This window comes from Hyperoodon ampullatus (assembly GCF_949752795.1).
Source record: "Hyperoodon ampullatus genome assembly, chromosome: 4".
Lineage (NCBI taxonomy): Eukaryota > Metazoa > Chordata > Mammalia > Artiodactyla > Ziphiidae > Hyperoodon > Hyperoodon ampullatus.
In genome coordinates this window covers 57,587,923-57,614,019 of record NC_136917.1, presented here as the reverse complement: position 1 = coordinate 57,614,019, position 26,097 = coordinate 57,587,923, and the positions used below count along the sequence as shown (strand labels likewise).

The window sequence follows — 26,097 nt, the reverse complement described above, 5'->3', positions numbered from 1 at the left end:
CACTGTGATTGTATTGAACAGAAACATCTGCCTATTTCCCTTGTTGAAGGAGTCCTTCAAGAGTTTTGACATTTTAGTGGTTTTTAAATGGAAAAGTTTCCTTTGGGAGAATATTGAATATAACCGGTATTCTTGGCAACAGAGGAAATTAAGTAAAGCACACAGAAAATCCCAAATGTGCCTGGACACAGAGAATAGTCTGTTTTGGTGAAAACATATAGTTCCCATAGGAAAGACTATGAGATAAAGCAGGAAAAGTAATATGAGAAAAATCTCTTGGGTAATTTGAGTACTTGACAAAGATATTTTGACTCACCTCTAACATCATTTGAAAGCTATCAAAAAGAGTGAATCCATAGGAATAAAAGGTGTTTTTCAGGAAGATGAATGCCAGGATTAAGAGAAGGATAAATGGAGTTGTGACAAGATGATGCAATAAGAAACTATTGCAATAATTCAGGATAGCAGCATTATTTAAAACTCATTTAGGCAGATATTAAACTTGGAAAGCCTTAGCATACAGATGTTAATTATTTTATTTGCAGTTGGGAAAATGGATGTGAAACATTCAAAAAAACTTGCTCTGTTAAGTAGAACTAAAAAGGATAAAACACCCCAAGCTTGATTAAAGGACTGCTTTAATTAAAGGACAGATGAGTACCAACATTTAGCTGATGAAATAAACATATATTATAAAATAAATAATCTAAATCATGTTGGAGATTGTAAAAACAGGTGGATATTCATAATACATGAGGCTTAGAAAGGATGAAAGGAAAAAAGATATGAGAACCATGAAATCCTGAAACAGAACATGTAAATTCTGATGAAAAAAGAAATTCAGAATACTTCGTCCTCGCAAAATGCACTTAATACAAATTCTTCCTTTTCAAAGATACCCCAAACATTCCCTTATTGTACTTTCTTAAGAAAATTATATGAATTAGTTGCTAATATTTCTTCCTTCCTAAAAACAACGTTTCTAAGTTTTTCTTCCACTACATTCTTGAGATCCTGTGTCTGTAGAGAGACCAGGAGTTTTCTTAACGTAAATCTAAGAAAATGGAGCTTCCTGGACTCTGAACAGAGGATTTTAAAACTTAGGGTTGCTAACGTAATTTGATTTGCTACTTGGATTTTTATCTTTATTTTAAAACTTTGTGGAAAAACATATTTTCAAGGCATGAGAACTACAATTATGGTCACACTAAACATCCAGAAGTTAAATCTCCTAAGAATGCCTTCAGCAGCATGAGAAATGTTGTCCTACACTTTAACAAATATTTTTAGAAATTCAGAGATTAAAATAAAACTTTGCACCTTATCAATATAAAGTTGATTTTTGTAATTCGTACTTACTTTTTGGGCCACATGATGTCGCTCTTTACCATGAAATTCTCTTAATTCAAGACAAAACTAAGTCATCCCTTTTCACATCGGAAAGAGTCTCCACTCTGTTTCAGTACCCGGAGGTTGAACAATGGCGAACCTATCAGGATAATAAAGAAGGGATAAGAAGATTCCTCTAAGTTTTGCGACAAGTTACGCAGTTTAGAATAAAATACCAATAATTTGAAATGTACTCAAATCTAGGCGACTCCGGGAACCGGCATCTACTGCTATTTTTTATAATTCTCACAGCCTGGGAGACCGGGAGCGGCCAGGTCCACTACTGGGTCCCGGAGGAGGCCAAACACGGCACCTTGGTGGGCCGCATCGCCCAGGACCTGGGGCTGGAGCTGACGGAGCTGGTGCCGCGCCTGTTCCGGGTGGCGTCCAAAGGCCGCGGGGACCTTCTGGAGGTAAATCTGCAGAATGGCATTTTGTTTGTGAATTCTCGGATCGACCGGGAGGAGCTGTGCGGGCGGAGCGCGGAGTGCAGCATCCACCTGGAGGTGATCGTGGACCGGCCGCTGCAGGTGTTCCATGTGGAGGTGGAGATAAAGGACATTAACGACAATCCTCCTGTGTTCCCCGGAACACAAAGGAATCTGTTTATCGCGGAATCCAGGCCGCTTGACTCTCGGTTTCCACTAGAGGGCGCCTCCGATGCAGATATCGGGGAGAACGCTCTGTTGACTTACAGGCTGAGCTCCAATGAGTATTTCTCTCTGGACGTACCAACAACCGACCAACAGGTAAAGCCTCTGGGACTTATATTACGAAAACCTTTAGACAGGGAAGAATCTCCGGAACTTCATTTAGTGCTCACGGCCACTGACAGAGGCAAACCTGAGCTGACTGGCACAGTTCAGTTACTCGTCAAAGTGCTGGACGCCAATGACAACGCCCCAGCTTTCGACAGAACACTTTATGCGGTGAAGTTACCAGAAAACGTTCCCAATGCAACGTTCGTAATTAAACTTAACGCCTCAGATTTAGACGAAGGCTTGAATGGGGATATTATTTATTCATTCTCTAGTGACGTTTCTCCAGATATAAAATTTAAGTTCTACATAGACCCCCGAAGTGGGAAGGTTATAGCAATAGGACATATAGATTTTGAAGAAAGTAAAGCCTATAAAATTCCAGTAGAGGCGATCGATAGAGGTTTCCCACCCTTGGCTGGTCACTGTACAGTTCTTGTGGAAGTTTTGGACGCTAATGACAATGCTCCAGAGTTGACTGTCACTTCCCTGTCGCTTCCTATCTCAGAAGATGCTCAGCCCGGCACAGTTATCATCTTGATTAATGTGTCTGACCAAGATTCTGGTGCCAATGGGCAGGTGACCTGCTCATTAACACCCCAGGTCCCCTTCAAACTGGTGCCCACCTTCAAGAATTACTATTCGCTGGTGCTTGACAGCGCCTTGGATCGCGAGAGTGTGTCGAACTATGAGGTGGTGGTGACCGCGCGGGACGCGGGCTCGCCTTCCCTGTCGGTCACAGCCAGCGTGTCCGTGGAGGTGGCCGACGTGAACGACAACGCGCCCGGGTTCGCGCAGCCCGAGTACACGGTGTTGGTGAAGGAGAACAACCCGCCAGGCTGCCACATCTTCACGGTGTCGGCGCGGGACGCGGACGCACAGGAGAACGCGCTGGTGTCCTACTCGCTGGTGGAGCGGCGTGTGGGCGAGCGAGCGCTGTCGAGCTACGTGTCGGTGCACGCGGAGAGCGGCAAGGTGTACGCGCTGCAGCCGCTGGACCACGAGGAGCTGGAGCTGCTGCAGTTCCAGGTGAGCGCGCGCGACGCGGGCGTGCCGCCTCTGGGCAGCAACGTGACGCTGCAGGTGTTCGTGCTGGACGAGAACGATAACGCGCCCGCGCTGCTGCTGCCCGGGCCTGGCGGCGGGGCGGGCGCGCTGAGCCAGCTGGTGGCTCGGTCGGTGGGCGCGGGCCACGTGGTGGCGAAGGTGCGCGCGGTGGATGCGGACTCGGGCTACAACGCGTGGCTATCGTACGAGCTGCAGCCGGCGGCGGGTGGCGCGCGCAGCCCGTTCCGCGTGGGGCTGTACACGGGCGAGATCAGCACGACGCGCGCCCTGGACGAGGCGGATGCGCCGCGCCAGCGCCTGCTGGTGCTGGTGAAGGACCACGGCGAGCCGGCGCTGACGGCCACGGCCACCGTGCTGCTGTCGCTGGAGGACAGCGGCCAGGCACCCAAGGCATCTTCGCGAGCGTCGACGGGCGCCGCTGGCGCGGAGGCCGCTCTGGTGGATGTGAATGTGTACCTGATCATCGCCATCTGCGCGGTGTCCAGCCTGTTGGTGCTCACGCTGCTGCTGTACACAGCGCTGCGGTGCTCGGCGCCGCCCAGCGAGGGCGCGTGCGGCCCCGGGAAGCCCACGCTGGTGTGCTCCAGCGCGGTGGGGAGCTGGTCTTACTCGCAGCAGAGGCGGCAGAGGGTGTGCTCTGGGGAGGGGCCGCCCAAGGCAGATCTCATGGCCTTCAGCCCCAGCTTGCCTCCGTTCCCAGGTTCAGAGAACGCGGGCAAACTTCAAGATGTTGATCATTGCACAGAGGTAGGTCCATTTATACTGATATTAAAATATTTAAGACGAAATTTTATAATTTTATAGTATTTCAGATTTATTTTTCTTTTTATAATATATAGCACGTTTTCACACTTCAGTATTCAAAGGTTACTGTGATTTAAAAATATTTAAAGTTAATCGTTTTTTCCCCCAGATTTATTGCGATATATTTGGTGAATAACATTGAGTATGTTTAAGGTATTAAACGTGATGATTTGATACACGTGTATATGGCGAATTTAATCGCTGTTTCTCAGTGCCATCAGACTTTAACCATTCTCCACGTGTTGGGTTTCTACTCAAATTCAAATTTTTGTTGGATAAATTTCTTCTTACTGAATACGGTTTTATTCTTTGCAATACCGAACTTTCTGAACCCTAACAACAACCAGTTTATATACATTCCTCCAAATAGCATTTATTTTTCATTGTATGTAGTCTTAACCTTACTTCATATACTATGTTTTGATAATATTTACATATTTTCTGGCGATTACTTTTACTTTAAGATCAGAGCCCATCCATTTTATTTTCTTCTCTCTCCTAGGGTCTGTTACATAGGTATAGAGAAACAGATATTACTATATATACTACATGTATATAGTGTTTATTGGTATTTTAATCAGTTTAGTAATAAAGTACAGAATAATAATTTCTCTTCAAAATTTGCATGTTTTCATTTTCTTACCAAATTTATTATAGACCAGATAAAAATAAAATCAAAAGTGAACAAATATTTAATATTCCTTTCAACAGAATATCAAATAGAACATTATACTATTTCAAGATATGTGCTTTATTATCAGATACTTTTTTAGTCATGTCAATAACTTAACAGTTTTGGAGGATCTATGTATAGTAACTCATTTCTTTTCATCTGATAAAAATCTTCTTACCTCTAATGATTAATATTGAGGAAAATACTATCAGCCCTTTGTAGATGAGTTGAAATATTATGGAAAAATATTTCACATTTAAACATATTTTATACATGATTTAGAAAAATAATTTAATTAGAAAAACTATTAATTCCATTCTTGCTGTTCAAATGATTAATTTATAAATCTTTATTACACAGAATATGCAGGATGATTAGGACTTATTAATTCAAGTTAACATTTTTAGTTTTATACAGTAAAACTTTGAGAGTCCAAGAAAGTTTATTATTATTTTTTTAATCTTTTCATTTTTTTGTTCTTCCTGTCTTTTTTTAATCTTTGCTTCTTGTAACTGTTTGACCTGGCTTGATGTTAGTTGGTCATAGATTTTGAGCATATTCCTTTGGAGAGAATGGTGGAACTTAATGGAATGGAATGAATGGTTTCTGGAACACTCAATTCTTAATTCGTTATTAATGTATTTCTTAATTTCTTTAACATTTCTGACCAGCAATGTATGACATTTTATTTCCTTTGCTCACCTGTAAGTAACCTGAAACTAGTATTATTTTGTGGCTTATTTTATATTTCTCACAATACCTTCAGTGCCTAAATTTTATTTGGCTATTAAAAGCACAGTACATGAAAGAAATAATTTTAATTTTAGTCCTTAACTTTAATGGCTGTGTTTTTTTTTTTTTTTTTTTTTTTTTTTTGCGGTACGCGGGCCTCTCACTGTTGTGGCCTCTCCCATTGCGGAGCACAGGCTCCGGACGTGCAGGCTCAGCAGCCATGGCTCAGGGTCCTAGCTGCTCTGCGGCATGTGGGATCTTCCCGGACCGGGGCATGAACCCGTGTCCCCTGCATCAGCAGGCGGACTCTCAACCACTGCGCAACCAGGGAAGCCCCAATGACTGTGTATTTTAAAAATATGCTTATCTTTAGTGTACTGTTTGAATCAAATGTGGAGTTTCTCCCTTGTGAAAGTGATGGTACACTTAGATTTTCTATTCTGTCTATGCCTACCTGATTCTTGGATATAAATTTAATTACTCAATTATCCTAAATGTTTAATTGGTTTTTAAAAATTCCTTAGTTAGAAACAAGACACTTTCCATCACCTACCATTTATTTGACAACTCTCATCATTTCGATAATTTTAGTTCTGTGTTCCTACAACTCTCTAATTGATATTCGAATTTCATTTTAAGGGTGTGCTTATCACAAAGATGGAGTCAAAATCTAATCTGTATTTTAATACTTTGCACTCTTCTATCTATGTTAATGGTTTTATTTGTTTATTTTAAACTTTTTATTTTATATGGGTGTATATAGTTGATTAACAATTTTTTATTAGTTTCAGGTGAATGGTAATGATTTTAGCTATTAAATATTTCCTAAATTGAAAGGTACCAGAGCTCAGTTTTTAAATACTGTGGATTCTGGAGCTTCCTGGATTAAAACTCCACCTCTACCAGTGTTTGTTCATATAGCCTTTGATAAAACATTTCTTATTTCAATTCCTTGGTTTCACATTCTACACATGATGAATATAAATTGAATTGCATAGAATTTTTGTATCAAGTAAGTTAATATTTATACAGTTGCTTATAAAACGTCTGTCAAATAGTATGTGCATAACAAAATTTAGTTATTATTCAAAAGAGTTCAAGGAGTTAATAACTGGAAAAAGAAAAACTAAAATGTTAGAAAGTCATTATGGCCTTCTATATTACTCTTATTTTATGTAAAAATTATCTTTTGTGAAGTTATTTTCAGGTTAACCTACAATGTGTCAATATTTTGAATTCTTTGTGATAGAATTAAAAAACTCATCTAAAAGTCAGTTTCACCGGTTTTGGGAAGTCCAATTACCATTGTGGATATGGAAAACCTTTTGGAATCTAGAAATTTATTTAGATAAAGTCTCCTGAAGGAATGTTTAGACTATCTTGTGTTGACAGTGATGTCTTTTTTCATACTTATACGTTGCTTCAGATCATTTAGAGGTCTGAGTAGGTGTTTGAAATCTTTGTTCTTTTCCATTAATGGTGTTTTCCCTTCCTCAAAAATAAGTACACGGTATGTTTTGATGATGATTTAAAAGTTAGTAGTAGTAAAAAAAATAGTTCATAGTAGTTACTGCCTATTAACCATGGAAGTAGACCATTTATATAGAAAGTGTTATAGAATAACTTTTAAAATATAGTCATCAGTCTTCATTAATCATTAGTAGGACCCTTAGGGGATTCCAAGACCATGTTAGCATGCCAGGGACCACTGAATATCAAAACCCAGCCTCTGACATCAAAACGTTTGAGATAAAATAAATATATGGGTCATACAATGAAAGACAAGATATTATAACAGGCCCAAAAGCAAAGCTGGGGTTGAAAGAAAATTACTCCCTACTCCCTATTTGTCTTTTTGAAGGAACACTTGAAGGGGCATGCTGTTTTCAATGGTTTTTAAAAGGGTAAGTTACCCTGAGAGAATATTGAGAATAATGAATACTTCTGTGAAGGAGAAAATTAAGCAAACTTGAAGACACAAAAAGCCTCTATATGACTGGAAACACGGAATAGTCCACTGTGGTTAAAACATATGGTTCACATAGAATAAAGTCAGAAAAAGTAATATGAAAATATCTCTTGATTCTGAGTACTAGACTAAGTAACTCTGAGTAGTAGATTAAAGAATTTGGATTCTTCAGAAGTAAACTGGGAACTATCAAAAGATCTTGAACAAAAAAAGTCAACACCGTGTTTCAGAAGATTGGATAGAAAGACAATCTAGGAAGCTACTGCAATAATTAAGGATAGCAGCAATTAGTTAAAAACATTTCTTAGGCAGGTAGCTGTAAGAATATGAAAGAAAAGATAGATATACAGGAGGATTAATGGTACCATAAACTGATAATTTTGCCTTTACTCTTGAAAAGCACTAAAATCTAGATATAATTAATCTACTTGCAGTTTAGAATGAGAGTAGTTCACAAATGAGATTTCCTTGTTAAACAGATACTAAGAAGGAAAAATCCCAGGCATAACTTTAAAAACAGAAATTGTCCTAAGTACTAAGGATGAACAATAATGAAATTAAAATGTATATATTATGTATTATGAAAAGACATAATGTAAACTATATTGGGGATTGTAAAAAGATATTCATAAGTATTAAGGCTTGGAAAAATGCAACTATATAGATATAAGAGTGCAACACATTTCTGAAAAGAAATCACATTAATTCTAATAAAGAGAAAAATATAGACTAGTTTCTCCCTACAAAATATATTAAAGCAAATTCTTACTTATATTAAAATATTTTACATATATTCAATTCATAAAATTACTTAAGAAAATACCTCAATTTGTTGCTCAGTTTTCTAGATTTATTTTTTTTCAGACATGAGCAAGTTTCTTTTTCATCAGTAGATTTCTGGTCTCCTAGAGACCCTAGGAACAGTGAGTCATCGAATTCTTCTAGGCAGAATCCTAAGTCTACATATGTGGGAGATCCTGAATTACAGAACAAAAGAATTTTCCAATTTAAAATCCCTGGTTGTTTAACTGATCATTTTAATTCTCACTTCATTTCTGTGATTATTTTTAAATTGTGTGGAGAGTTTAGTTTCCTTAGGTAACAGAAAGCCACAGTTTGGGTTTATATTAAACATTTAGCCGCACTTATTTCACTAGAATGCTTCCAAGAGAAATGTCCTTCTCTATTTCATCAATGATTAAGAAAAAATTCAAAGAATGAAACAAAACTTTGCAAGATAATGATGAAATGTTTATTCATAGAATATGTACTTACTTTGGGGGCCACGTGATGTCACTCTCGGCTGAGAAATTCTCTGATTCAAAGCCATCTGTTAGGCTTTGGAAAGACACTCCGGTCTTTTATAGTCTCCTAGGGCAGAACAGTGACGAACACAGCAGGATGGGACTGAAGGAATCAGAAGATTTCCCCTAGTTTTGAAAAAATTTTCGCTGACTATAAAAAAGCTCGAGTATTTGAAATGTTGTACTCAAGTCGAGGCGACCAAGGGGACCGGGATCTACTGCTACTGTTTATCATTCTCACAGCCTGGGAGACCGGGAGCAGCCAGGTCCACTACTCAGTCCTGGAGGAGGCCAAACATGGCACTTTCGTGGGCCACATCGCCCAGGACCTAAGGCTGGAGCTGACGGAGCTGGTGCCCCGCTTGTTCCAGTTGGATTCCAAAGGCCGCGGGGACCTTCTGGAGGTAAATCTGCAGAATGGCATTTTGTTTGTGAATTCTCGGATCGACCGGGAGGAGCTGTGCGGGCGGAGCGCGGAGTGCAGCATCCACCTGGAGGTGATCGTGGACCGGCCGCTGCAGGTGTTCCATGTGGAGGTGGAGATAAAGGACATTAACGACAATCCTCCTGTGTTCCCCGGAACACAAAGGAATCTGTTTATCGCGGAATCCAGGCCGCTTGACTCTCGGTTTCCACTAGAGGGCGCCTCCGATGCAGATATCGGGGAGAACGCTCTGTTGACTTACAGGCTGAGCTCCAATGAGTATTTCTCTCTGGACGTACCAACAACCGACCAACAGGTAAAGCCTCTGGGACTTATATTACGAAAACCTTTAGACAGGGAAGAATCTCCGGAACTTCATTTAGTGCTCACGGCCACTGACAGAGGCAAACCTGAGCTGACTGGCACAGTTCAGTTACTCATCAAAGTGCTGGACGCCAATGACAACGCCCCAGCTTTCGACAGAACACTCTATGTGGTGAAATTACCAGAAAACGTTCCCAATGCAACGTTCGTAATTAAACTTAACGCCTCAGATTTAGACGAAGGCTTGAATGGGGATATTATTTATTCATTCTCTAGTGACGTTTCTCCAGATATAAAATTTAAGTTCTACATAGACCCCCGAAGTGGGAAGATTATAGCAATAGGACATATAGATTTTGAAGAAAGTAAAGCCTACAAAATTCCAGTAGAGGCGATCGATAAAGGCCTCCCACTCCTGGCTGGTCACTGTACAGTTCTTGTGGAAGTTGTGGACACTAACGACTTTGCTCCAGAGTTGATTATCAAAACGCTCTGGCTCCCTGTCAGAGAGGACGCACAGCTGGGGACAATCATTGCCCTGATCAGCGTTATTGACCGAGACGAGGGTGCAAATGGAAAGGTGACCTGTTCCGTGACGCCCCATGTCCCCTTCAAACTGGTGTCCACCTTCAAGAATTACTATTCGCTGGTTCTGGACAGCGCCCTGGACCGCGAGAGGGTGGCGAACTATGAAGTGGTGGTGACCGCGAGGGACGGGGGCTCGCCTTCCCTGTCGGCCACAGCCAGCTTGTCCGTGGAGGTGGCCGACGTGAACGACAACGCGCCCGCGTTCGCGCAGCCCGAGTACACGGTGTTGGTGAAGGAGAACAACCCACCAGGCTGCCACATCTTCACGGTGTCGGCGCGGGACGCGGACGCACAGGAGAACGCGCTGGTGTCCTACTCGCTGGTGGAGCGGCGGGTGGGCGAGCGAGCGCTGTCGAGCTACGTGTCGGTGCACGCGGAGAGCGGCAAGGTGTACGCGCTGCAGCCACTGGACCACGAGGAGCTGGAGCTGCTGCAGTTCCAGGTGAGCGCGCGCGACGCGGGCGTGCCGCCTATGGGCAGCAACGTGACGCTGCAGGTGTTCGTGCTGGACGAGAACGACAACGCGCCCGCACTGCTGCTGCCCGGGCCGGGCGGCGGGGCGGGCGCGCTGAGCCGGCTGGTGGCTCGGTCGGTGGGTGCGGGCCACGTGGTGGCGAAGGTGCGCGCGGTGGACGCGGACTCGGGCTACAACGCGTGGCTGTCGTACGAGCTGCAGCCGGCGGCGGGTGGCGCGCGCAGCCCGTTCCGCGTGGGGCTGTACACGGGCGAGATCAGCACGACGCGCGCCCTGGACGAGGCGGATGCGCCGCGCCAGCGCCTGCTGGTGCTGGTGAAGGACCACGGCGAGCCGGCGCTGACGGCCACGGCCACCGTGCTGCTGTCGCTGGAGGACAGCGGCCAGGCACCCAAGGCCTCTTCGCGAGCGTCGACGGGCGCCGCTGGCGCGGAGGCCGCTCTGGTGGATGTGAACGTGTACCTGATCATCGCCATCTGCGCGGTGTCCAGCCTGTTGGTGCTCACGCTGCTGCTGTACACGGCGCTGCGGTGCTCGGCGCCGCCCAGCGAGGGCGTGTGCGGGCCCGGGAAGCCCATGCTGGTGTGCTCCAGCGCGGTGGGGAGCTGGTCTTACTCGCAGCAGAGGCGACAGAGGGTGTGCTCTGGGGAGGGGCCGCCCAAGGCAGATCTCATGGCCTTCAGCCCCAGCCTACCTCCGTGTCCTGGATTTGTAGATGCAACCGGAGATCCACAAGCTACTTTGGACTCCTCTGGGAAGGTGGGTTGCTCTAATATTTTATTTGTTTATGTATGTATTCATTTAGTCTTGTAAAATATTTTAATCATCCTATAAGATACTTTTAAATAGTTTTTATCCAGTTTTTTCTAGTTCTGCCAAGATGTTTTATTTTATTTCCGGAAAGTGAACCTTAACTTTGTAACTGACTTTTGCTTCGACTTCCAGTTGAGAATCGTTATAAACCATACACTGAACAGACATTAGGGCTGAATCCATTTTATTTAAAACCTGTTGTGGGAGTCATATTGAATTCCTGACTAATTTCTGCCACCGACCTGAAAACTATTAGGTGAAAACAAATTTAGTCATTACACATTAACTGCAACACCACTCTATCAAATGATAATTTATTTCTAAAGTAAGCATGGTAGTTTAGTCTAATTATATTGTTTTTAAGCAACCCCATAGCAGATATATGCAGTAACTGTTACCTTGTCAACTTATAGTTTCCTACCTTTCTGGAGACACGGAGGTCAGCACTAGTTAGTGTCTGTAACTTCAATAAGCAACTTCCAATATACCTAGAAAACAGTGGCTTTACTTTAGGAATTTAATTTTGACAATAATTGTTTCAAATATAACTCTTATTCCCACTTGTTCAAAGTATGTTTCTATACATTGTCTGACAGTGTAGATCTTAAGAAAATGTTGATTGAGAATCTTTTCTACACATAGAAAGTTTTTTGAAATTCATGTTTTATCTGATATTTAAGAAAATACTTCCTGAAAGGTACTTTCTTTCCTGAAGAAGACTTTCTCCTTTTATTGAAATTTTCTGTTAGTAATATAATGCTGGGGCATTAAAGATATACCCATATTTCACACTTTGAATTCCTTGAAATTGTTGTCTGGAACTTAACCAGTTTACATGAGGATTTACTTTTTCTCTCAGTATTCCAAAAGACAGAAATCTGGAGATGAGATTGTGCACCTTTAAAGTCACTACATGCTAAACTTACATTTCCTGGATTATGGTTTGCAAGTTTCAAATTGGTGGTTCTCCACACTCTATCTTTAGTCCAAGCATTCGTTTTGTTTTCTAATTTATATCTTAAAAACTTCCTTTATACTTACATTGCATTTTTGTAATGTGTTTTATATTTCTACTCAGGGGTTTTATTTTATTTTTTATCATGTCAGGTATTTTACAAGGCATTTCTTTTTCTTTTCTTTTCTTTTTTTTTTTTTTTTTTTGCGGTTCGCGGGCCTCTCACTGTTGTGGCCTCTCCCGTTGCGGAGCACAGGCTCCGGACGTGCAGGCTCAGCGGCCATGGCTCACAGGCCCAGCCGCTCCGCGGCATGTGGGATCCTCCCGGACCGGGGCACGAACCTGTGTCCCCTGCATCGGCAGGCGGACCCCCAACCACTGTGCCACCAGGGAAGCCCTACAAGGCATTTCTTAATTAAAAACTCAACAGAGCAAATCAGAGTGGACTTGAGAATAGAGCCACAATATAACCAGGCACATGCAAGTAAAAATCACTTAAATATTTCAGTACTTTTTTCTCTCCGAATGACACGTTTGGTTTATGCTACAAAGCAATCTATTTTTTTCCCATTTTATTTCTTGCAAAACTTGAATATTCTCTGAACTCTTGTCATAAAACCTGTCTATGTCTGTTGGCACAACTCACCTTAAATCCAGACTTATACCTTCAAATATCTCTGTCCTTGTACTTTTTCAGGTTCCATATGCCACTTGTACTTGGGCCCAGGTATTTGATTATGTTATATGGTTTGAGGGATGCTAGAAGTGTCATTTGCTTCCCCCCCAAAAAACTGCCACCATTCCTCTAGTATCTTAGAACTAGTATTATTCATTAAGTACTTACTACATATTCTATAATTACAAATTTTACTCTTTATTATTGATGGCTGCATTGATATAATTGGTAATATAGTCCCTTATACTAATCTTTATTCTCTCCCAGAATATGGGCTATCATTGTATGCAAATTTTCAGAAGATCAGTGAACATCTTAGTAATGAATTTATCTTTTGGGTCATCAGGAAGCATGAGCACACTGGGATTCAGGAAATTCAGGATTAAAAACAGCTGGGAAGTCCAAAATAGAGAGGTGAGAGCTTGGAAGACACTTCATTGCTCAATTCAAGCCAGAATCATGAGACCAATAATGAAGCTCCCCTATGCCAGTCCGTTAACTATAGTTTCTAGATAGGGCTAACTAAGTTATGACTCGATCTCAGACACTTTTGAGAGTGAAAGGGGCTCTATACAAATGTATACAAGACCACAGACAAACATAGAGCATATTTCAGGCAAACTGGTTTTTATGGTCAGCCTATCCTCAGGCCTGACAATGCTAACTGCTTTAGCAATATCTAGAGTCCTTATTGAACATTCTGCTTCCCAGACACCACCTCAAGTTTCTGAAATAAGTAGTATTGGAAAATTTGCATTTTAACAAGCATTCCAGGTGATTCTTATCCAACTGAAGTTTTAGAGGCTATAGCCCTATTGAGTTGCTTGGCAAAGCAAGTTCCTATCATTTGACAGGATATAATTATATAACTACACTACACTACTTTTCATTCATTATTGGAGATTTGTATTGGGACATTTATGTTATTACCTGGTTAAAAATGCTCATTTACAGCAACGGAATTTCGTTGATATCATTACCTTGTGTTGAGATGATTAATCAATGATAAACTCATTTTTAGACTCCAGATAGTAGCTTACACTGAACATTGCTCTTGTGGGTGGATAGATTAACTCATTACATTTTAATTCATGCTTTATAAGAAAAGTAACCCTTAAAATAAGAATATGAATAGACTTTGACCCTAGAATCATTCTAAAGGAGTAGAGAAGTATAAAAACAGAAGTTAGAAGCACACATACATCGATGAATCAAGTGACCCTTATTCCTGTAAATTTTCTTATTTATTCTATAAATGTGCTATTTTTCAGAGTTCAAAATTATTGATTTCTTTAAAAAATCATTAAGTATGAAATTAACCTTTGGATAAGACAAAACCTCCCATCAGTAAGTTTTCCTTTTTTTTTTTTTTTTTTTTTTGCGGTACGCAGACCTCTCACTGTCGTGGCCTCTCCCGTTGCGGAGCACAGGCTCCGGACGCACAGGCTCAGCGGCCATGGCTCACAGGCCCAGCCGCTCCGCAGCATGTGGGATCTTCCTGGACCGGGGCACGAACCCGTGTCCCCTGCATCGGCAGGAGGACTCTCAACCACTGTGACACCAGGGAAGCCCAGTTTTCCTTTTTTTTTTTGAAAAAGAGAAACTTCAACTTTTATCAGTAGCATATAGTATATTGCCTGCACCGCGAGGCATACAGGATCTTAGTTTCCCGACCAGGGATTGAACCCGAGCCCCCTTCACTGTAAGCGCGGAGTCTTAACCACTGGACCACCCAGGAAGTCCACCATAGATATATTAATGGAGAATTTCAGTTACTGAATATTTGATTCCAAGAATTTTGAGAGAGAGAAAATATTTTTACTGCAGGTGATGAAAAACTTTACTGACACTTATAAAATTATTAGATAATGCCAAAACTGTATATTTGGGGTATTTGAAAAACATAAATACAACAAAGATGAAATTAGTTGTCTTTGAAATTGGAAATCATAAATTTTAAATTATTTTATTTTGAGTCACAATTAAGATTCTTTTTGCCCATGTAAGATGTGTATAAAAAAGTGAAACTTAGGGCTTCCCTGGTGGCGCAGTGGTTGCGAGTCCGCCTGCCGATGCAGGGGATATGGGTTCGTGCCCCGGTCTGGGAAGATCCCACATGCCGCGGAGCGGCTGGGCCCGTGAGCCATGGCCGCTGAGCCTGCGCATCCGGAGCCTGTGCTCCGCAACGGGAGAGGCCACAGCAGTGAGAAGCCCGCGTACCGCAAAAAAAAAAAAAAAAAAAAAAAGTGAAACTTCCTCCGTATAACTAATTTCTCAATAAAAGCACTTTTCTGTCTTCTTTAAAGACAGGAACACCACTCAGCCTGTGCAGCAGCAATATGTAAAGGCTTTATAGGGTGACACCATTCTATAGGTAATCATTTTATCCAAAGAGCCAATTTTGTTCTTGAGCATTATGAAACTAATGTGGCTAAAGTGAGCCCTGAGAATAACTGCCATTTATGAAGCACTCACTCTCCTTGAGGTATTACACTAGGCACTTAATATATCATAATTCATGCAACCACCATATTATTATCAATATGTTATGAATGTCATGAAAGGGAAAACTGAGACGGAGATAGGTTAAATTATTTTCCCCAAGTCACACAACTAGTAAGTTGGAGACTAGGAATTAGAAGAGAGGAATTTCTGATGTTGAAGCCTGTGATCTCTCTACATTCTAGTGATGATTGGCATGTAGAAGTTGCAAATACCTCACAGAGAACTGATGCTTGAGATTAGTGTCTAAATAAGGTTTATTTAATATCAAAATAATGACAAGGAGAAGTGAATTAAGGTTTAGAAGTTGAAGAGACTTAAATCTGTTATCCAACAAAATGCTAGTACACTCAGTATTATACAAATATTAAGGGTGTTTTCAAATTCAGCTAAAGACAATCATGGTTAGGGAAGGAATTACTTCTCTGTGGTTTTCCACTCAAGAAATATGCTGCACTACGTATCGACAATGATTATTATTATATACAAAAGAAATGTAATGTGAGTCTTTGAAAGTCCATAGAGACCCAAATATGTGAAAATAGAATGAAAAGATAGGAACAAGAGTTGCTAAACTCATGGAATTGTACTTACACATTAAGCCACCGGATGTCGCTGTCTTCCACAAAATTGCTTTTCAGAACAAAGGCATGATCCTGTTTCTCAAGGACTGGGAAAGAGCTACATTCCGATATCTCATCCATTTCAATAAAATTGAATGCAAGAAATCGAATAGAAAAATTCGGAGCGGTGGGTGTGTTCTGGACGCCGAGTCACTGATTTGTAAAACAGGAGAAAGTTATGATGTTGGTCTACAGTCCTATCAAGCAGAGAACCCAGCGCCTGCTTCTCTCGTTTCTGCTCATTGCAGCCTGGGAGACAGGGAGCAGCCAGGTCCATTACTCGCTCCCGGAGGAAGCCAAACACGGCACCTTCGTGGGCCGCATCGCCCAGGACTTGGGGCTGGAGCTGACGGAGCTGGTGCCACGCCTGTTCCGGGTGGCGTCCAAAGGCCGCGGGGACCTTCTGGAGGTAAATCTGCAGAATGGCATTTTGTTTGTGAATTCTCGGATCGACCGGGAGGAGCTGTGCGGGCGGAGCGCGGAGTGCAGCATCCACCTGGAGGTGATCGTGGACCGGCCGCTGCAGGTGTTCCATGTGGAGGTGGAGGTGAAGGACATTAATGACAACCCGCCGGTCTTCTCTGTCTCAGAACAAAAGCTCTCAATTTATGAATCTCGACCGCTTGACTCTCGATTTCCTCTAGAAGGCGCATCTGATGCGGATATTGGAGAGAACGCAATGCTTACTTACAGACTCAGTCCAAATGACTTTTTCACTCTTGATATTATAAACAAAAAGGACAAAGGCAAATTTCCAGTGCTTGTTCTACGAAAACTGCTGGATCGTGAAGAAAATCCTCAGCTTCAGTTGTTATTAACGGCAACTGATGGAGGCAAACCCGAACTGATGGGATTTGTTACTCTGCTGATCCTGGTGTTAGACGCCAATGATAATGCACCTCTATTTGACCGATCCGTTTATGAAGTTAAGATGTATGAAAATTCAGCGAACCAAACATTAGTCATATGGCTAAATGCTTCTGATGTGGATGAAGGTATAAATAAGGAAATAATATATTCGTTTAGCTCTTTGGTCCCACCCAGCACAAGAAGGAAATTTCTAATGAATGAAAGCACAGGAGAAATAAGAGTAAACAATGCTCTTGACTTTGAGGATAGTAATACTTACGAAATTCATGTAGATGTTACAGATAAAGGAAACCCACCTATGGTTGGTCACTGCACTGTCCTAGTGGAAATCCTGGATGAAAACGATAATTCACCTGAGGTGGTTGTCACTTCTTTGGCTCTTCCGGTGCGAGAGGACGCTCAAGTGGGCACCGTCATCGCCTTAATCACCGTGTCCGACCGTGACTCTGGTGCCAACGGGCAGGTGACCTGCTCGTTAACACCTCATGTCCCCTTCAAACTGGTGTCCACCTTCAAGAATTACTATTCGCTGGTTCTGGACAGCGCCTTGGATCGCGAGAGTGTGTCGAACTATGAGGTGGTGGTGACCGCGAGGGACGGGGGCTCGCCTTCACTGTCGGTCACAGCCAGCGTGTCCGTGGAGGTGGCCGACGTGAACGACAACGCGCCCGCGTTCGCGCAGCCCGAGTACACGGTATTGGTGAAGGAGAACAACCCGCCAGGCTGCCACATCTTCACGGTGTCGGCGCGGGACGCGGACGCACAGGAGAACGCGCTGGTGTCCTACTCGCTGGTGGAGCGGCGGGTGGGCGAGCGAGCGCTGTCGAGCTACGTGTCGGTGCACGCGGAGAGCGGCAAGGTGTACGCGCTGCAGCCACTGGACCACGAGGAGCTGGAGCTGCTGCAGTTCCAGGTGAGCGCGCGCGACGCGGGCGTGCCGCCTCTGGGCAGCAACGTGACGCTGCAGGTGTTCGTGCTGGACGAGAACGACAACGCGCCCGCACTGCTGCTGCCCGGGCCGGGCGGCGGGGCGGGCGCGCTGAGCCGGCTGGTGGCTCGGTCGGTGGGTGCGGGCCACGTGGTGGCGAAGGTGCGCGCGGTGGACGCGGACTCGGGCTACAACGCGTGGCTGTCGTACGAGCTGCAGCCGGCGGCGGGTGGCGCGCGCAGCCCGTTCCGCGTGGGGCTGTACACGGGCGAGATCAGCACGACGCGCGCCCTGGACGAGGCGGACGCGCCGCACCAGCGCCTGCTGGTGCTGGTGAAGGACCACGGCGAGCCGGCGCTGACGGCCACGGCCACTGTGCTGCTGTCGCTGGAGGACAGCGGCCAGGCACCCAAGGCCTCTTCGCGAGCGTCGACGGGCGCCGCTGACTCAGAGGCCGCTCTGGTGGATGTGAACGTGTACCTGATCATCGCTATCTGCGCGGTGTCCAGCCTGTTGGTGCTCACGCTGCTGCTGTACACGGCGCTGCGGTGCTCGGCGCCGCCTAGCGAGGGCGCGTGCGGCCTCGGGAAGCCCACGCTGGTGTGCTCCAGCGCGGTGGGGAGCTGGTCTTACTCGCAGCAGAGGCGGCAGAGGGTGTGCTCTGGGGAGGGTCCGCCCAAGGCAGATCTCATGGCCTTCAGCCCCAGTCTTACGCCGTGTCCACTACCAGACATGGAAGTGGAAGGACAGTCTACTGGAGGCAACCACTCTATCAAGGTGGGTTATTGCTTTTCAATTTTCATATTTTGCTTCGTGAATATTTTATTTCACCGCTTTCCCCCTCAAATATGTATGTTGGAATACCTTCATTCTTTGTCTAAATATCATGTGGTTCTATAATTCCTCAAATATTCCTTAGTAATTCCGTTTGTAATATAGTTTATTCTAAAAGTTCACTTTATATTCTATTTACAGTACCTTGTGCATCAACTTCTGCTGAATACTTCAATTTTTAATATATGCCATTTTTCTCAATTCATTTATATTTTCCAATATAAATATTTGATGTCGGTTGAAGGTTTTGATTTTTTTCATAAACTATTTTTTATTTTACAAATATTTGTCAGATTAGTACTTTATAATTTTATTTAATTTTTAAATCTAAAAATTGAAATAACCTTGTTACAGTAACAAAAACCTGCTCGATCAATTCCCTTCACGATGAAAATGTGGCTTTTGTTCCCTAAGTACAGAATGTGTAGTGCAATGTAACATAATGCATACTAGAACCTCAGTGTTTACACTTTATTCTTAATAGTAGATTATGTAGACTGGAAGATTACCATTTTAAAAAGTCCTAATCTACAGAATTAAATTAAGTGTTTTGAATTTTTAATGTTTTTTGAATTTTTATTTCAGTTTTTTACTTTTCTTTTTACTGATTTTAGTCGGATAATGTCTGCCACTGGCTCTGTTATTAAGATAAATATTTTTTAAAACCTTTGTAGACAGTTTCATTCAATTCAGAATGACTGAAATTTTAGGATGAAACCATAAAATTTCCCAAATCAAGGATTGCTTTGAACATTCTTGACAAAAAAGGAGTTATCCTATTTCTTTTAAAACTTCTTATTTTTATAAACATATTTAACACGCTCTTTATTAGATGGCATTAAACTGAGAGTAATCATGAATATTCTTTTGCTCTTGGCAGCATAGTATTTGTGATACCTTGTTTCAAGGTGAGAGGGACTTCCCTAGTGGTCCAGTGGTTAAAACTCTGTGCTTCCATTGTAGGGGGTGAGGAATTCAATCCCAGATTGGGGAACTAGGATCCCACATGCTGGGTGGTGGGGAAAAGGAAAAGAGTAATGAACCCATAGGTTTATTGGTATACTTTAGTAATTAGCTATATGATATCCTTGGAATGTAGGAGCTTTAAAAACTATCTCTCATATGTACTTAATTAGTGAAGCAATTCTTTAAAGCAAAAATAGAATGCACCTACAGCATGGAGTCATTCCTAAAGGGAATGAAGTATTTCAATAAGCAAACATGAGGAGATTTATTTCCTAGTCATGTCTTTTTCTGAAATTTAGCCACCCCCATGTGCTAAAATTTTTCCTTCTCTTCTTTAGGTAAATATGTTGGTCTTGAACTTATGGCTTCCACAATTAATAAAAGAACTAGCTGTAGTTAGAACTGTAAATCTTTGGCATAGATTTAATTATTGAATCACTATTTTAAAATGTGTTTAAAATAAAGACTGTAGCTATTACATAAAACCTAAGATTTCCTTGGGTAACCATTTATAATTTTTTTAGTAGGGAAATTTAGGATTAAAATATTTTTCTAAGACAACACTGATAAACTTTATTGCAATCAATAATAATGCAAATTTCAGCATTTAAAAAAATTTGAGGTAAAACAGGAAAATAAAACTGAGTGATTAAATGAGATTTAGAATACTCTTGATACCCTAATCTCCTTAAACCCATTCTGGAATAAAATGGGTATAAACAAAGTGACAAATATAACTTGAATTCCTCATCAATGGGTTTTTTTTTGGTGGGGGGTAGAAAGAGATTACTTTTACAAATAGCAATGAATATAATGCAAATTTACACTGTCCTTCAGGATGGAAACTACAGCATTCACCCTGAGCACATACAGTAATTGAAAAAAAACCTTTTAACTGAGACAAAGGTAAATATGTTTTGTATTTCCAGGAGTCAGTACTTGGTAAATTCATTAACATCGAAGCAAATATGTTTTTTGGACAAACTGATAAGTAGCTTTCATATGAGCATGGGTTTGAAACACCCTCAAGTTGAGATGGTAACTTAGAGAACTGGCATTTTGAGTTATCCTCTACACAATTGGACTAAATGTTTAGAATAATTTACATAGTGTAAATATTAAGCAGTAGAACATTATAGAGTGTTAGCAATGGAGTAAACTTAATAAGGAGCCATTCAAAAATGATCTATTTCTAAAAGTCTAAAAACTGTATTGCTAATAACCTACATATATGGATTTTTTTTCATGTTCGTATACATAACATAGTGCTCTAATACGTTCTCTTAGATATCCATAACCAAGATAAAACTCTTCTTGGAATTCTAATTTGTAAAACCGAACCACCTTTAAAGAGCTAGTGGTCACAAAGAATATATAATGAAAGAATTAAAATTCCACACACACACACACACACAATGGACCAATATGAAGGAATCACGAAAGAAGCAATATAAGTGAAAGAAAGTACAAACGATAAACACACTTCCACTTTAAGCCACAGGATGTCGTTGTTCTCCAAGGAGAGGATTGTTTTAACCGGAAAAAAATATATAACGATTATTCTCGCACCAGAAAGGCTCGCCACTGTTCCGGTGCTTTATAGACTATAAACACACCCATATTGTTAAGATCAGCTGGGATATCAGGAACAAAGACTCAGAAGGAAGGTCTCAAAAGGACTACATATTTCTACTCATGGAGTGTTTATTTACTAACCGGAAGCGAGTCACGATGTTAACTTCAGGACCAGAGAGGCACGGAGCCTGGCTCCTGCTTCTCTCGCTTCTGCTCCTAGCAGCATGGGAGACGGGGAGCGGCCAGGTCCATTATTCAGTCCCCGAGGAAGCCAAACACGGCACCTTCGTGGGCCGCATCGCCCGGGACCTGGGGCTGGAGCTGACGGAGCTGGTGCCGCGTCTGTTCCAGGTGGCGTCCAAAGGCCGCGGGGACCTTCTGGAGGTAAATCTGCAGAATGGCATTTTGTTTGTGAATTCTCGGATCGACCGGGAGGAGCTGTGCGGGCGGAGCGCGGAGTGCAGCATCCACCTGGAAGTGATCGTGGACCGGCCGCTGCAGGTGTTCCATGTGGAGGTGGAAATAAAGGATATTAACGACAATCCGCCTGTTTTCCCAGCGACACACAAAAATCTCTTTATTTCCGAAACTAGGCCTCTTGACTCTCATTTTTCACTAGAGGGCGCCTCCGATGCAGATATCGGGGCCAACGCTCTGCTGACTTACAGACTGAGCCTCAATGAGTATTTCTCTCTGGAAGTACCGACCAATGACGAGCAGGTAACACCGCTCGAACTAGTATTAAAAAAACCTTTAGACAGGGAAGTCACTTCAGAGCTTCTCTTGGTGCTCAAAGCAACGGATGGGGGCAAACCTGAGCTGACAGGCACTGTAGAATTAAACATCACAGTGCTGGATGTAAATGACAACGCCCCAGTGTTTGACAAAGCAGTTTATCGTATAAAATTACTGGAAAACGCAAGAAACGGTACACTGGTTATTAGACTTAATGCCTCGGATTTGGACGAGGGTTCAAACGGCCACATTCTTTATTCCTTTGCAACTGATGTCTCCCCTAATACAGAAGCCTCTTTTCGCATAGATTCAAACAGTGGAGAAATAAAAGTGAATGGAAAAATAGATTTTGAAGAAATTAAATTATGGAAACTTCAAATAGAAGCAGTTGACAAAGGAAACCCCCCAATGTTTGGTCACTGCACAATCTTGATAGAAGTCTTGGACATCAACGATAATGCCCCGGAGTTGCTAGTGACGTCACTGTTGCTTTCTATTCCAGAGGATGCTCCACCGGGGACTGTCATCGCTCTTATCAGTGTAACCGACCATGACGCCGGTGGCAATGCGCAGGTGACCTGCTCACTAACACCCCAAGTCCCCTTCAAACTGGTGTCCACCTTCAAGAATTACTATTCCCTAGTGCTGGGCAGCGCCCTGGACCGAGAGAAAGTGTCGGAATATGCTCTAGTACTGATCGCGAGGGACGGGGGCTCGCCTTCTCTGTCGACCACAGCCAGCGTGTCCGTGGAGGTGGCCGACGTGAACGACAACGCGCCCGCGTTCGCGCAGCCCGAGTACACGGTGTTGGTGAAGGAGAACAACCCACCAGGCTGCCACATCTTCACGGTGTCGGCGCGGGACGCGGACGAGCGGGAGAACGCGCTGGTGTCCTACTCGCTGGTGGAGCGGCGGGTGGGCGAGCGAGCGCTGTCGAGCTACGTGTCGGTGCACGCGGAGAGCGGCAAGGTGTACGCGCTGCAGCCACTGGACCACGAGGAGCTGGAGCTGCTGCAGTTCCAGGTGAGCGCGCGCGACGCGGGCGTGCCGCCTCTGGGCAGCAACGTGACGCTGCAGGTGTTCGTGCTGGACGAGAACGACAACGCGCCCGCGCTGCTGCTACCCGGGCCGGGCGGCGGGGCGGGCGCGCTGAGCCAGCTGGTGGCTCGGTCGGTGGGCGCGGGCCACGTGGTGGCGAAGGTGCGCGCGGTGGACGCGGACTCGGGCTACAACGCGTGGCTGTCGTACGAGCTGCAGCCGGCGGCGGGTGGCGCGCGCAGCCCGTTCCGCGTGGGGCTGTACACGGGCGAGATCAGCACGACGCGCGCCCTGGACGAGGCGGACGCACCGCGCCAGCGCCTGCTGGTGCTGGTGAAGGACCACGGCGAGCCGGCGCTGACGGCCACGGCCACCGTGCTGCTGTCGCTGGAGGACAGCGGCCAGGCGCCCAAGGCCTCTTCGCGAGCGTCGACGGGCGCCGCTGGCGCGGAGGCCGCTCTGGTGGATGTGAACGTGTACCTGATCATCGCTATCTGCGCGGTGTCCAGCCTGTTGGTGCTCACGCTGCTGCTGTACACGGCGCTGCGGTGCTCGGCGCCGCCCAGCGAGGGCGCGTGCGGGCCCGGGAAGCCCACGCTGGTGTGCTCCAGCGCGGTGGGGAGCTGGTCTTACTCGCAGCAGAGGCGGCAGAGGGTGTGCTCTGGGGAGGGGCCGCCCAAGGCAGATCTCATGGCCTTCAGCCCTAGTGTCCCTCTAGGTTCGAGTTCTGGAGATACTGGAGACCAACAGGAGTTTTGCGAGAATGTAAGTACAGTAATTCTGAGATGTATCGTGCCTATTAATGTCAATCACATAGTAGTTCACCAACAAATTACTGTTAAGTCCATTGCTTCAATTATTTGTTGTCTTTTTCTTGCGATGGTTTTTTTCTAAAGCACAATGGAAGTACAGCCATTTTTATTACTTTTCACCACAGTCTTCTTAAATATACGGGTAATATTATTTAGTTGGAGAAATAATAATAATAGTAAAAATGAAATAGACTGCTGAAGCTTCCTGTAAATGAGCAAGGCTAAGTCAGCCAGGAAGGAGACAAGGATCACTGATGGGAAATGGAGGATGTGGGTGAGGCTCAAATCTTCTACTCAATTTTGCACAAGTTCATTCTTCCTATTCATTTTCTTTTTCTATTTGGTGTCCTCTATGCATTATGTTTATGCATTCAAAATTACCCTAACAATGCATAATTTCATAATTTGGTTATTTTGGGTTTAAACATGTTTACATTCTTACCTTCCTATAATCTATAAGTTTGTGTGTTACTGACGGGCATGGGCTGTTAAGGTGGCCTCATTTTATAAATGATTTTGTTTCTTTATAATCAATGACATGCTTCTTTGAGAAAGTAGGTAGACTTTTAGCCTTTCCTTTGAGGATGATTTTACTTTTTTTGTCTTTAATCCCCTCATAATTTAAACTTATTTCCTTCATAGTCTTCAGCTGCTTCAGATAGACAACTTAAAATTTTTTCTAATGTAGTGACGATTTTGCTAGTTCCTTGTTGAACGCATTGCTGCTCTCCTCCTCATTAATTTCTTCCATCTTCTATTTTATTTGGAAAATTTATTTGAGCATTGATCATACTTATATTTCTTCCATTCATGGTACCTGTAATGAGGCTGTATGAAAATATTTTAGAGTGGGAAAATTCACACTTCTTTGTGCTTTGAATTTCAAAAGGTTCTTCCCATATAGGGGAATTGTGATACTCCTGCCTGTATTAACCAAGATGCTTGGTCTTCAAAATAACATTGCTTTAAATAATTTAAGCATAACAATCATGGAATATATATAAAGGCACTTCCATTTGACAATGGTGCTGTTGATCACATTTCAGTATTTAACACTGTGTACTTAAAATGTTTTTAACATTGAGTACTTTAGATATATTGATACAAACTCTTTTTTTGTCTCAATGCTATGTTCATGTGAATTGTTTTCTTTAAAGATATCACAGAGAACTTGAAATTAGAGCTGTAAGTGTGTGAATGAAATAATGTGGAAGTTTATTTTGTTCTTTTTGGCTCAAATGTACAAATTAGAGATTCTTTAATTGTACTGAATGGAGAAATAAATTATATATGATATATTTACATATGGGAGGAGAACCATGTTATAGATAGGGTAAAGTTAATAGAAATTCTGAGAAGGCTATTTTCTACCTAGAATGTAGGATGATTTCCATGAATATGAACATTAGGAAATCTTCAGAAAAGGAAAAGCCATATCCTAGTTTATGGTACTGGAATTTTCTTCATTGATAGCTAGAGAATAGAACAAGAGTGAACATTGGTCACTAATTATAATCAACCACCACTATTTGAGATATTTCTATTTGTAAGATATGGTGTGAAGGACTTAAAATACATAATTTCATTTAATTCTTATAACAACTTATAAAGTACATTTGACTATCCAAGTTCTAAAGATTAGATAAGAGATGTTGAGATGTTTATATATCTTGTCCACTGCCATCCAGCTAGTACATGATGGAGATGGTATTCAAATGCATATCTCTTAGATTTGAGAGCCATTCTTTTGTTCATTGTAGAACTTTCTAGAGTAAATCTTTTATCTGATGAGGCATAGTTCTGGCTAGGAGAATCAAACACAAGCTGTATACAGATTAATCCTCCTTTCTGTTTTTCTTAGAAAAACCCTTCATGATTATCTTCATGGTTAACCTTGTACAATATTATAACTGGGATAGGAATTAAGATTTTTTTATGTTGCTAAGTGATTTTTTTCTCAGAAGTTTCATGGACATCATTATCATTTGTCTTAGTGCCACATTGAGATAGGTTTTTACATTATTTGATCAGTAAATAATTAAGAGTTGTCTGATAAGGACTATTGATCAGTTGTTTGGAAGTGATATAAATAAGCAGAATCATTTACTATATGAGGAAAATCAGAAGACTGAGGTCTGCAAAGTTCTTGCAGAACACCAAAGCCAAATAATACATGTGGAAATGACCTTGTTCTTCTTACACTGTGAATAAAAATAATGTTTTGACAAATATAAGCGGTAATATGATTACTTCTTGGATCCT

General features: G+C 42.8%; 4 protein-coding genes across 6 annotated transcripts in view; all 4 read left to right on the top strand.

The window, feature by feature from the left end:
• The window catches only part of LOC307051380 (protocadherin alpha-C2), a gene marked incomplete at both ends in the record, with an annotated part of 147,142 nt that overhangs the window by 11,444 nt on the left and 109,601 nt on the right, over positions 1 to 26,097 (top strand). The window contains one exon of one of the 3 annotated variants that reach the window (XM_079701690.1): positions 8,874 to 11,267. The exons of the other annotated variants lie outside the window; for them this stretch is intronic. Coding sequence (XP_079557816.1) covers positions 8,874 to 11,267 — 2,394 coding nt within the window. Of the gene's footprint in view, positions 1 to 8,873; positions 11,268 to 26,097 lie in introns of those variants that run through there. 3 annotated transcript variants of the gene reach the window in all.
• Positions 1,578 to 5,070, top strand: LOC307052199 (protocadherin alpha-7-like; the record flags this gene model as incomplete). The annotated part of the gene is made up of 2 exons (XM_079703053.1): positions 1,578 to 3,962; positions 5,053 to 5,070. The coding sequence occupies 2 exons, from the start codon at positions 1,578 to 1,580 to the stop codon at positions 5,068 to 5,070; spliced, it is 2,403 nt and encodes an 800-aa protein (XP_079559179.1).
• LOC307052198 (protocadherin alpha-10-like) lies at positions 16,033 to 18,775 on the top strand (the record flags this gene model as incomplete). Its single annotated transcript, XM_079703052.1, is given in 3 exon segments — positions 16,033 to 16,109; positions 16,111 to 16,231; positions 16,235 to 18,775. Coding segments are annotated over 3 exon segments (2,739 nt in total).
• Positions 21,407 to 23,917, top strand: LOC307052197 (protocadherin alpha-10-like; the record flags this gene model as incomplete). The annotated part of the gene is made up of 1 exon (XM_079703051.1): positions 21,407 to 23,917. One exon carries the CDS (start codon positions 21,407 to 21,409, stop codon positions 23,915 to 23,917), a length of 2,511 nt encoding a protein of 836 aa, XP_079559177.1.